Genomic DNA, 13,518 nt, shown 5'->3' with positions numbered 1-13,518 from the left:
CATGTATGGAAAAGGAATTAATTCCTTTTATGATTCCTCTTAAATTGCACCATATATATATAATGTTGCCAACAAAATAAAACAAGACCAAACAAGAGACAAACATAGTGGCTCTCTATGATGGAGAGACCACAGCAGTGGACACAGAAAAACCAACAGATGTGATCTATCTGGACTTCTGTAAAGCCTTTGACACAGTCCCCCACAACATAAAATCATAGAATCACTAGGTTGGAAGGGACCCACTGGATCATCGAGCCAAACCATTCCTAACACTCCCTAAACCATGCCCCTCAGCACCTCATCCACCCGTCCCTTAAACACCTCCAGGGAAGGTGTCTCAATCCCCTCCCTGGGCAGACTGTTCCAGTGTCCGATGACTCTTGCCATCAAGAATTTTTTTCTGATATCCAGCCTGAACCTCCCCTGGCGGAGCTTCAGGCCATTCCCCCTTGTCCTGTCCCCTGTCACTTGGGAGAAAAGCCCAGCTCCCTCCTCTCCGCAACATCCTTTCAGGTAGTTGTAGAGAGCAATAAGGTCTCCCCTCAGCCTCCTCTTCTCCAGGCTAAACAACCCCAGCTCTCTCAGCCGCTCCTCGTAAGACTTGTTCTCCAGCCCATTCACCAGCTTCGTTGCTCTTCTCTGGACACCGAACAGAGCCTCAACATCCTTCTTGTGGTGAGGGGCCCAGAACTGAACACAGAATTCAAGGTGCGGTCTCACCAGTGCTGAGTACAGAGGGAGAATCACCCCCCTGGACCTGCTGGTCACACCGTTTCTGATCCAAGCCAAGATGCCATTGGCCTTCTTGGCCACCTGGGCACACTGCTGGCTCATGTTCAGTCGGCTGTCAACCAGCACCCCCAGGTCCTTCTCTTCCGTGCAGCTCTCCAGCCATTCTTCCCCCAGTCTGTAGCACTGCATAGGGTTGTTGTGCCCCAAGTGCAGGACCCGGCATTTGGCCTTGTTAAACCTCATGCCATTGGCCTCAGCCCAGCGGTCCAGCCTGTTCAGGTCCCTTTGCAGAGCCTCCCTGCCCTCCAGCAGATCCACGCTGCCACCCAGCTTAGTGTCATTTGCAAACTTGCTAAGGGTGCACTCAATGCCTTCACCCAGGTCATTGATAAAGACATTAAACAGGGCTGGACCCAGTACCGAGCCCTGGGGAACCCCACTTGTAACTGGCCTTCAGCTGGAATTAACTCCATTTACCACCACTCTCTGGGCCCGGCCATACAACCAGTTTTCAACCCAGGAGAGTGTGCGCCTGTCCGGTCCAGAGGCTAACATCCTTCTCTCTACATTGGAGAGATATGGATTTGATAGGTCGACGGTATGGTGGATAAGAAACTGGTTGGATGGTCATATTCAGAGAGTAGCGGTCAATGGCTTTAAGTCCAGACAGAGATCTGTGACGAATGGTGTCCCTCAGGGGTCCGTACTGGGACCAGTGCTGTTTCATACCTTCGTCAATGATATTGACAGCGAGATTGAGTGCACCCTCAGCAAGTTTGCAGATGACACAAAGCTGAGTGGTACAGTTGCCACACTGGAAGGATGGGATGTCATCCAGAGGAACCTGCACCAGCTGGAGAAGTGGGCCTCTGAGAACCTCATGAGATTCAACAAGGCCAAGTCAAGGTCCTACACCTGGGTCAGGGCAATCCGCGTTTTCAATACAGGCTGGGGGATGATGTGATTGAGAACAACCCTGCACAAAAGGACTTGAGGGTGCTGGTCAATGAGAAGCTTGACATGAGCCAGGAATGTGCGCTCACAGCCCAGAAGGCCAACCGTATCCTGGGCTGCATCAAAAGAATCATGGCCAGCAGGGTAAGGGAGGGGATTCTGCCCCTCAACTCTGCTCTGGTGAGACCTCACCTGGAGTCCTGCGTTCAGCTCTGGAGCCCTCAGCACAAGAAAGATATGGACCTGGTAGAGCAGGTCCAGAGGAGGCTACTAAAATGATCCAAGGCTCAGAACACCTCCCATATGAGCAGCGGCTGAGAGGGTTGGAGTTGTTCAGCTTGGAGAAGAGAAGACTCCAAGGAGACCTTATTGCGGCTTTTCAGTACTTAAAGGGGGCTTATAAGAAAGAACCCAATCATTGCAAGAATCAGACCTTTAACTAATTATGACTAAAGGAATAGTTCAATCTGTCTGACAATTTTTTCTCACTTCTCCAAGTTGCTTTTCCAGATAGTTCATAACATTTTTAAAGAAGTGTTATTACTTAGGACTGCTGTCCAACTTCTGTGTGGCTGGAAAAATTCAGGCCCTCTTGATGCCATCAATTTACATACGGATTGTTTCTTTGGATTGTCTGGTCAAAAGTTATTTCAACTTATATACTTTTTTTCCTAGTACTTGTGTAATACAAATCTTTTAAAAACTGTTAACTGTCTTACCTAAATCAGTTATTTCTAACTGGCTTTGTATGTTGACATTTATTTCATAGCAATATGAACAGACATGGTGTTTTCTACTTTTTGGTATGACAAGTGCGTTCACAAATCTGAGTACTAAAATTTGCACCCTCACCCCACTGCAAAAAAAAATCCTACTCAAACCAAACACACACACCCCACAACTACAGAAATTAGTGAGTAAAATGAGAAATTTTATAACAGTTTTCTTTTGTGTTAAACTACTGAAATGTGGATTTTAAGCATTTTTCTATTTATTAGCAGGAATTTAAATTGAATACATTATTTACAGTTATTTCTTATTTTTTAGCATAGATACTAGACTAAATGTAGAAACCTCTACTGGTTGCCTCTGCTAATGTAGTATGTCATTTGCCCAGGTTGCTATTAATTACTTTTTTTTGTGTTTAATTTTATTTAGTTATAGCACAGCTGGTTATTTTTTTAAAATCTGCATCTTCTTTACAGTCTTCAAATATTTTTGTTGTGATGTTTATCATTAATTGCTTATGAGATATTCATTAGTTAAGGAGGGATGTATGTGTTTGTATCTCAATGTTATTCCAACTTCCTTTAAAAAATAATAAAAAAGTCACAGAACCAACAATAACCCACCCCAATGATTTGTAGCAGTTTAAGAGTCTCTATTCATCGTTTAAATTAAGTAACCTTTGAGTGGTGGTAATTAGAAATATTGACTAAAAAAAACACCATGGAAAATTCCTCTTCAAACTTTTTCCAGCATCAAACGTTGTTCCTCTTCTGTTTTTCTGAATCTGAAGCTTCCATTTATATATGTACTTATGTTCAGTCTACTTACTGCTTCACTTCCAATTCACTTCCAACATAAGTTTCAAATAGAATTTTGTTCCATTCTTTTAAAATAAATTCTAACCATTCCTTTAAAACAACATTTCTGACACCATTTATTCAGACAGAAGCAAAACTATATTTATATACAATTCTATTCTCCAAGTACATAAATTATAAGATCTAGCCAAATCAACAAAATACCCAGCAACTTGGAAAAAAAAAAAAAGTTTCTCTTCATCTTCCCTCTCCAATTCAATAACAGTAAAAGACACTTGTTAACTGAAGAGAAAAGGTTACCTGCTAACCACATTAACTGTGAAACAGAATCACAGATATCACCCTGATATCTGCTGGAGGAAAAACACAGCAGGACATAAGCAATCCTGCATTTCCTGGAGAGCAAGAGGTGCTCTGCTGGACCTCATACCCACAAACATGAAAAAGGCTCATTGGGTACGTGACAGTCAAAGGCAGCCTTGGCTGCAGTAACCATGACATGACAGAGTTCAGGGGGGAATTTGCAAGATCACAGCACCACATTTCAGAAGAGCAGTCTTGGACTCTTCGGGGATTTGCTTGGAAAAGTTCCATGGGATAAAACCTTGAAGGGAAGAGGAGCCCAAAAAAGCTGATTAATATTCAAGGATCATTTCCACCAAAGGCAACAAGAAAGGCTTCTATAAATACATGTGGCAAGATGAAGACTAGGGAAAATATGGGCCCACTGCTGAATGGGGCGGGGGAAGCTGGAGCCACAGGACATGGAAAAAGGCTGAGGTACTGAATGCCTTCTTTGCCTCACTCTTTACTGGCAAGACCAGCCTTCAGGCATCCCAAGTCCCAGAGACCAAGGTGAAAGGCCAGAGCAAGGAAGATGTCCTCTGGAGGAAGATGATCGGGTCAGGGAATACTTAAGCAAACCAGTTGCTCATAAGGTCATGGTCCCTGATGGGATGTGCCCACAAGCACCAAGGTCATCATACGGCCAATCTCAATAATATTTGAATGATCATGGTGATTGGGAGATGCGCCTAAAGACCAGAAGAAAGCAAATATCACTCCTAGCTTCAAGAAAGAGGATCCAGGGAACTACAGGCCAGTCAGCCTCATCTGAATCCCTGGAGAAGGTGACAGAGCAACTAATCCTGGAAACCACTTCCAGGTGCATGAAGGATGAGAAAAAAACACCAGTCGTCAGCAGGGCTTCACCAAGGGGAAGTCTTGCTTGACCAACCCGTTATCATAACGGGTATAACGGGTATAAACTGGAGAGGGGCAGATTTAGATTAGACATTAGGAAGAATTTCTTCACCATGAGAGTGGTGAGACACTGGAGAGGGACTATTCATAAAGGCTTGTGGTGACAGGACAGGGGGGAACAGATATAAACTGGAGAGGGGCAGATTTCAGCTTGATACAAGGAAGAATTTCTTCACCATGAGAGTGGTGAGGCACTGGAACAGGTTGCCAAGGGAGGTTGTGGATGCCCCATCCCCGGAGGTGTTCAAGGCCAGGCTGGATGGGGCCTTGGGCAGCCTGATACAGTGGGATGTCCCTGCCCATGGCAGGAGGGTTGGAACTAGATGATCTTTAAGGTCCCTTCCAACTCTAAGTATTCTATGATTCTATGACATAAACAACTGAACTATTACACATAACGCTGGTTTACTACTAAATTAAGTATCATTCATTCATTAATTTTGTAGGCATTTCCGTAACACCATTTCAGCCTTCCATCAAACTCTGGCAGTGAGCTTTGCAGATGGGGTAGAGAGTGCAAAGAAAAGATCAAAACACACACAGAACTGCCCACTATTCCCTAGCATCCTGTGCCTCCCAACTACCATTAAGCTACAGCATGAACATACTACTTCTGTACTCAAATGAAAAAGCACACACTGAACAGACCACGATTAAGTCTCACTCAGGATTGTGAGGCTAGCATTGCCTTACTGCCTGCCTTATCTGCATGCCCCCTGCACACCAAGGACAGAACTGGAACAGAGCTAGGATGTGTGATAATTTGTTAAAATGTCCAGATAGTGTTACCGGAACTCAACAACTAAAGAGAACAGCCTGAACAGAGAATTCTGAATTCCCCAAGCCCATTGGCTGATCTGTGTTGGTCATCTGAAGAAGCCATGCCCTGCTTCCTGGCCCCCCACAAGAACAAGGGGTAGTGATTGCGACACTTCTGCCAGCCACTTGCAGAATGCTTCATCTACCTCTTCATCCTGGTTGAGTGGTCTATAACAGAATCCCAGCAGAATATCTGCCTTGTTGGCCTTCCTCCTCATCCTTACCCATAAGCACTCAATGTTATCACAGTCGTTGAGCTCTGTACAATCAAACCCCTTCCTAACATACAGAGCCACCCCACCGCCTGTCCTTCCCTGCCTGTCCCTTCTGAAGGGCTTATAGCCATCCACTGCAGCACTCTGCTCATGCAAATCATCCCACCGTGTTTCTGTGATGGCAACTAAGTCAACCCCTCACCCCGGTGCCCTGAAGTCCCTTTTGATGGCTTTTGGACTTCTCTCTGCAAACTCCTCACTGCCAACCTGTATAACCAATAGTGGGTGATAATCAGAGGGCTCTACCAGACCAGGGAGTTTCCTAGTAACATCTCTAACCCAGGCCCCAGGGAGGCAGCAGATCTCCATATGGGAAGGGTCCGGTCAGCACATTGGTTCCTCTTCCCCTCACAAGGGAATTGCCTACAACCATCTCCCTCCTTTTTTTCTTAACGGAGGCTGACTGACCCTAGGCAACCCCCTGGATCAAGTTCCTGATCTTTATACCTGTTGTATAAGTGCAACTGGGAAGGTGAGGGAGGCTGGGAGAGCAATCTTCTGCTGCCCCGAGCAGGGACCCGTTTCCATTCCACACACCCCACCCCACCTTACATAATTCACTCACTAGTTACACGAGCTCTATATAACATTATCTGATTTATTTATTTATTTCACAAAATTTAAACATAGAACTGCTCTGCCTCTAATACAAGATTCTTTCTATAACTAGCACTGTAGCAGTCTCGATTAACCTGATGGAAGAATAAGTATAATAAAAAATATATATAAATATATAAGTATAATAAAAATCTTCATGAAGACTTGTAGTTTCTTTTTTCAATTACCTCTTCTCTCTAAACATACCCTAATTAAAAACTCCTGCGACACTTCCACAGGAGTTTTACATACGCTTGCCACTGAGAAAACATAGTGAGCCTGACACGGCGTTCCCCACGGCGCCCCCCCCCCCCCCCTCAGGGGAAGCGCTCAGGAGGGCACGGAAGAGCTTCTACTCACTGATTCGTTGGGGGAGCGTTGAGTGGGATGGCCACCTCTTCCTCTTCATACTCCGGCCCATCCAACGAGTCGCCTTCGTCCGCGGTCCCCAGCCCCCCCGCCAAGGAAGGTGACTGTGGCGGCAGCGGGGGAACGGCGACGGTGCTGGGTTCGGGTCGGGGCAGCACCCCACCGGACACCTCTGGCCCCTGGCCCTGGCCAGTTGTTTCCACGGCGCCACCACCTCCAGACACCAGAGGGGCAGGCCCCGAGCCTAGCACAAAGAGCCCCAGCGCCGAGCACAAAGCCGGACCGCCAACGCCTGGGCTGTCCCCGCCAGAGCCCAACAGGAAGGGGCCCTGTGGCCCCAGCTCCTTGCCTCGGCATAAGCTAGGGTAGCGTTCCGACTCAGCTTCGCCAATGGCTCCCACCATCCCGACGGAGGTAATCGAGCCACTCTCCTCAGTCCCGGCCTCGGCCGCCATCATGTTGAGCCTCGCCCCCTCCTACCTGCCCCCCCCCGCGACCGCCGCGGGAGGTGGCGACTTCCCCCTCCCCGCGCCTCCGCCTCCAGGGAGCGGATCTGGGACAAGGGAAAGATTTCTCCAGCAGAGACGGGCTCCGAACAATAGCTGTCTGGGCACCTAAAGTAAGTCCACAAGGCCCCAGCACTGCTGCCTTATCCTGCGGCCGCGAGGGGAAGCAACTCCTACAGAGACACAGCTCTACATTCTCGTCCTACTCCTCCAAGAGCTAGTGATGGCGCGCGACTGCATGGGCGGGGCAAAAAAGAAAGGAAGGAAGCTAGCTAGTTAGCGATAGAGAAAAGAGCAGATGGGTGAGCCGCACTTGCGCGTTATATTGCTCATCTCATCGCGCGGTAGCTGGGAGAGAAGATGGGGGGAGATTTCCTACTCTCTGCTGAGGGGTGTAAGGGACACAGAGATGGGAGAGAAGAATAAGGAGTCCTTCACTATCCTCATCTCGGGAAAAGAAAAGCAAGACAATGACATAACACCCAAACAGGAAAAGGTGGATATCCCCAGATTATGCTGAAGTTTATTCCTCTCCCGAGTTACAGCACCAAAGTTGAGAACAACTGTGCAAGCTTCTTGCACTACCAAAGCGTGAAGGGGTCCTTGCAGCGAGAGAAAAAAAAATAAATAAAAGGAGGAATTTGCTCAGTGCTATGCTGCTGCCTACAGGGAAAAGAGGTCTAATGAGGCGGGGGATCCACTAGCATGGATGTTGTAAGTGTGAAGGAAGGGCAGGCATGCTCGGTGGGGTGGCTGGGGAGGGGGCAGCAGAATCTGGGCAGGGGTGGCAGGGGGTCAAGAGGAAATTGGGTTTTATGCCCAGCCATTGTATACACGGTGATGGAGGTCTCACTGGGTATTCACGTGCTTATTCAGAAAATGGTGTGCTTTGAGCCACAAGTGGGCCCTTTCTGGTGGGTTAGTTTCTGGGTAAAATTGGAGTGGGAGGGGAGAGACAAAGAGCTGGTTCTAGAAGATGTTCTAACCTGTCACAGTGAGAACAAGGCTCAGCTCGACCCCTTCACTCAGTGCAAGTGTTCACATGTTCAAATACAGATATTTTCTTACCCTCAGTTGGAAAATGTCAGTGTGCAAGAGTGACCAGTGAGCGAATATCAAGTTTCTTGTGAAACCAAAGAAATCCGCAATGGAAACTTTTCAGTTATTGAGGCTTACGGTGGAGAATGCATGTCTCATGCATGCATTTTTGAATGGCACCAATGATTTTTGGAAGGCAGAGAAAGCGTGAAGGATGATGATTGCCCAGGCCACTCACGCACAGCAGTTACTGATTACAACATTGAAAAAGTGTGAGATGTGATTCCAAAAGGCAATGGCAATAGGCCAATTCCAAAAGGCAATTCCAATAGGCCAATGGCATCTTGGCTTGTATCAGAAACGGTGTGACCAGTAGGTCCAGGGAGGTGATTCTCCCTCTGTACTCGGCACTGGTGAGACCACACCTTGAGTACTGTGTTCAGTTCTGGGCCCCTCACCACAAGGAGGATGTTGAGGCTCTGGAGCGTGTCCAGAGAAGAGCAACGAAGCTGGTGAGGGGGCTGGAGAACGTCTGACGAGGAGCGGCTGAGAGAGCTGGGGTTGTTTAGCCTGGAGAAGAGGAGGCTGAGGGGAGACCTTATTGCTCTCTACAACTACCTGAAAGGATGTTGTGGAGAGGAGGGAGCTGGGCTCTTCTCCCAAGTGACAGAGGACAGGACAAGGGGGAATAGGCTGAAGCTCCACCAGGGGAGGTTCAGGTTGGATATCAGAAAAACATTCTTCACAGAAAGAGTCATTGGGCACTGGAACAGTCTGCCCAGGGAGGTGGTTGAGTCACCTTCCCTGGAGGTGTTTAAGGAACGGGTGGATGAAGTGCTTAGGGACATGGTTTAAGGGAGTGTTAGGAATGGTTGGACTCGATGATGCAGTGGGTCCTTTCCAACCTGGTGATTCTATGATTCTAAGGCAGAAGATTGGGTGCTTGAGCAATAGCTGAGAAAGTTCATTGGGACAGGGAAAGTGTTCAACATATTGTAACAGAAGAATTGAATGTGAAAAAGGTTTGTGCAAAAATGGTTCCAAAAATGGTGTCAGATGAACAAAAAGAACATTGTGAGGAATTGTGTTTGGACCTTTTGCATCACATTGAGAATTAACCAGATTTGTTGAATTTGGTAATTACTTTGTGATGAAACTTGGATATTTACATATGATCTGGAAACCAAGTGACAATGCAATGAAGTCAGAAACATCTCCAAGACCAAAAAAATCACGGGTCATTCAAAGTTCAAGGCTATGTTGATTGCTTTCTTCAATATCCAGGGTATTGTGATGGCAGAGTGGGTTCCCAGCAGCCAGATGGTAAATCAGCAGTATTACATTAAAGTCTTGATGAAATTGTGCGAACACGTGAGAAGGAAATTACCAGAATTGTGGAGAAACGGGTGGATTTTTTGCACCAAGACAACACGCCAGCCCACAATGCTTAGTCTGTGAAGCATTTTTTAGCTAACATCTCTGTGCTTCAGCACCCACCCTATTCACCAGACGTGGCTCCCTGTGATTTCTACCTCTTCCCAAAGATCAAGTCAGTCAAGGAACCCATTTTTTTTTTGTTATTAGAAGATGTGAAAGCAAAACCAACAGAGATCCTCAACAGTAAATGATCTGTGGAATTGCTTTGAACCTTGGCAGCATCGTATGCAGCTGTGGGTCAGCTCAGAAGGGAACTATTTTGAAGATGATTGTAGTTGATTTTCTTAATTTGTTAAATAAAAAGAATTATAGGCACAGTCTTGGGTTTTTTTTGTTGGACCTCATAGTGTGGTGGGTTGACCTTGTCTGGCTGCTGGGTGCCCACCAAGCCACTCTATGATTCCCTCTCCATCAACAAAAGCCTTTTGGGTCAAGATAAGGACAGGGAGATCACTCAGCAGTTACCATCATAGGCACAACAAACTTGACATGGGGAAATTAATTTAATTTATTGGCAATTAACCACAGAGTAGAATAATGAGAAATAAAAATAAAACCAAATCTTCTCCCACCCCTCTCTTCCTCCTAGGCTTAATTTCACTCCCAACTCCTCTACCTCCTCCCCCTGAAAGTGGCACGGGGAGATGGGGAATGGAGATTGCGGTCAGTTCATCATGTCTTGTCTCTGCCACTCCTTCCTCCTCACTCTCTTCCCCTGCTCCAGTGTGGGATCCCATCCATGGATGACAGTTCTTCATAAACTTCTCCAACATGAGTCCTTTCCATGGGCTGCAGTTGTTCAGGAACTGCTCCAGCACGGGTCCTGTCTATGAGGTGTAGTCTTTCAGGAAAAGACTGCTCCAGCATGGATCCCCCACGGGGCCACAGTTCCTGCCAGAAAACCTTCTCCAGCATGGGCTCCTCTCTACAGGCTGCAGTTCCTGCCAGGAGCCTGCTCCAGCACAGGCTCTCCACAGGATGCAGCTTCCTTCAGGTCACATCCACCTGTTCCAGTGTGGGGTCCTCCACAGACTGCAGGGTGGACATCTGCTTCACCATGGTATTCACCATGGGCTGCAGGGCAATCTCTGCTCCTCCCACTCCTTCTTCACTGACCTTGGTCTTTGCAGTGTTGTTTCATGTATTCTAACTCCTCTCTTCTGGCTGCTGTTGTGCAAGTTTTTCTCCCCTTCTTAAATCACAGAGGAGCTACCACTGTTGCCGATTGGCTCAGCTTTGGCCAGCAGCAGGTCCATGCTGGAACTGGCTCTGTCTGACATGGGAGCAGCCTCTGGCATCTTCTCATAGAAGCCAGTCCTTTGTAAATTATTACAAAACTTTACAAAGACCTGGTATTCCAGCAATAAGATTAAAAATGCATACTACAATCCACAAGATCTTCTTTATCTTGTAAGAGTAGCAACTACATTGCTACTAAAAATGTGTTTAATCTGCACTTCTCTGAAATTATAGTGATTTTTTTCTTATTACCCAAGTCTATGAGCTTTCACACTCAAGCTTATCTTTGCCATCAGTTAATTCTGCTAACTTCAGTGGGTTTACTTGCATGTTAGGTTCACCTTATGCGTAAGTAACTCCATGAATAAGATGTTCTGTGACCAGACAATATAACATGTATATATCTTTTGGTTTTATTTTTTTCCCATTATTAAAAGAGCTAACAAAAAATAGCATGTTGTCACTTGCAAGTCTCTCAAGAGTTCTCAGAAGGCATCTAAACATTCAGGTTTTCAAAGCTTTGTATTACCCAAAAGTATTAAGTTAATTTCTCCTGAGGTCACTAAAACAAACTAATACTCCCACTTTCACAGCTTTCCAGCCAACATCCTTTTATCTGCTGAAACGAAGTTTCATATTTTGCCTACTACAGGAAAAAATTACATCTGGTTACACCACTAATATCAGTGGTATTATGCTGGATTTGTGCCAACGTCAATGAAAGCAGAATCAGGCTTAAGTCCTCAGTTTACAGGATTCCAACTCATTTATACCCTGCTGTTTTTCTGTTTAAGAAATTGCAGCTTCAGTAGCAATCTCTTATGCCTTTGATTTCTGTATTACCACATTTCAGTATTCTATATGTAATTTCAAATAATCTGAAGATTATTTGATCAGACAGTTTACTGTCTCTGTGGGCTTCTACTTAGTTCTGTTTGCTTTTCCTCATAGATTTTCAAATAAAGTTATTTTAGCACAATCTTGTTGCTTTTGTAGAAGTGATCTTCTGTAATAAAGAAATGCAGCATAAATATTTATAATATGAGAGCTTCTTGATCAGCTAAATTGTTACATCTCTGCCCCTGACACACCATTTCTTTTCATTTGACAGGCAAAGCTGTCTGTCCCAGGTTGCTTGGCATTGCAGGTAACATCAATACCCATGAGTTTCATCTGTTAAGGCCTACAAGTTGGCTTCCATGGGGACCCATGGAAACTTCTATAATGCTTGTATAAAATTTCTTTATTCCACAAAAAATAAACACAGAACTGCTCTGCCTCTAGTGCAAGTTTCTTTCTATAACTACCACTGTAGCAATCTCAATAAACTTGATGGAAAGATAAGTATAATAAAATCCTTCATGAAGACTTGCAGTTTCTTTTTTCTATTGCCTCTTCCCCCCAAACTTTAAGGGTCTGTCTCAGAATGTGATTTCCATCACATTGCTGTTTCTGTGGTTTGCTTACCATGTGAGTTATCTACATTAGTCCTTTTCTCTGCCTGTTTCACATTCATAACCTTGCCATCTATAGGGGAAATAAAGATAAAATTTTGAAGGAAATTGTGATATTTTTAGTTAGTAGATTTTTGTTCATTTTGTTCAGTATTGTTACCTGACTTATTGGAGTTCAAGCAGTGACAGAATTGGCACTTTCTGTCCAATGGTTTGATGGCTAAACCTACCTATAGCAATAATAAAAGTAATCTTAAATAAGAAAGTCAAGAAACCTGTTGAGTAAATCAAGTAGGGTAATTTCTGGCAAGAAAATAGATTTAACTAGTGCTAGAGTAATAGTAATACTATTAAGAGCTGGTAATGACAGGAAGGATAGTTGTATTGAACTTCTTTTAATTTCTTGTCATGTCCCTTCTCTTTTAGCATTTTCAGTGTCTCAGATGTCTTTTTATATTAAGGCCCAATATAACTAAAGAAGTAATGCAGTCTTTGAGTCCTCTACCTCTGTAGCTTGCATTCCAACCTTCTTTTAGATATATAACTTCCTCTTCTAGAAAAGCTTTTAAATCTCTTCTTTCTTACCTACATCAATTGCTTAACATCTGATCCTTTTCTTACTTGTCTTTTACTTAAACTAGTGCAAGGTCTTGCTTTCTGGCTCATTTTCTAGTAAGGAGAGATTAAAGTGCTTCCTTTCCTTTTTTTATTACACTCTTATTTGAGTTCATATATATATATGGCCATAGTTTCTCTTCAAGAGAACATTACATGAGATTTTTGAAAGCACAAAGGGCAGGCAGTTATATTAGTATTTTAACTGTGGTAGTCTGTTCTCAGCTGAGCCAAGAAACTCAGTCAAGATCCAGAAGATGGATTGATAAAGTTTTTCAGATGTGAAAAAGATCTTACAAGTTTCTGGACTTTTCAAGTTCAAAGTTCTTTCTTAGGAATAGCTGTAATGCAATCTTCTAATTTTATTTTTTTTTACATATAAAAAAGCTTTGTCTGTGTTGTGGTTTAACCTCAGTAGGCAACTAAGCACCACACAGATGCTCACTCACTGCCTCCCTGCAGTGGACTGAGGGAGAGAATCAGAAGGTAAAGGTGAAAAAAATCATGTCCAGGCAAAGACAGTTAAATAGCTAAAGTAAAAGCTGTGCACAAAAGTAAAACAAAATAAGTAATTCATTCACCCTTTCTGTGTGGGACAATACAGGGCACCCACACTAATTTAGGCTAAACATTCAACTTTTAGCCAGCTAAAATGAAGCAAAGCAAATCT

At 44.7% G+C, this 13,518-nt stretch overlaps 1 protein-coding gene across 2 annotated transcripts in view; it reads right to left on the bottom strand.

Moving 5' to 3' along the window:
* LOC128850269 (ras GTPase-activating protein 1-like) overlaps positions 1-7,017 on the bottom strand; it is a 120,992-nt gene extending 113,975 nt beyond the window's left edge. Inside the window, exons 1-2 of one of the 2 annotated variants that reach the window (XM_054053283.1) lie at positions 6,784-7,017; positions 6,551-6,729 (exon numbers count right to left, since the gene is read on the bottom strand). In XM_054053283.1, the coding sequence (XP_053909258.1) occupies positions 6,551-6,729; positions 6,784-7,017 (413 nt within the window). Of the gene's footprint in view, positions 1-6,550 lie in introns of both variants that reach the window. The other variant, XM_054053282.1, reaches the window with a different exon arrangement.
* Positions 7,018-13,518: the final 6,501 nt, after the last annotated feature.

The sequence above is a fragment of the Cuculus canorus genome, chromosome W (genome assembly GCF_017976375.1).
Source record: "Cuculus canorus isolate bCucCan1 chromosome W, bCucCan1.pri, whole genome shotgun sequence".
Taxonomy (NCBI): domain Eukaryota; kingdom Metazoa; phylum Chordata; class Aves; order Cuculiformes; family Cuculidae; genus Cuculus; species Cuculus canorus.
Note: the sequence above shows the minus strand (reverse complement) of the source record. Positions and strands in the feature narration are given on the sequence as shown.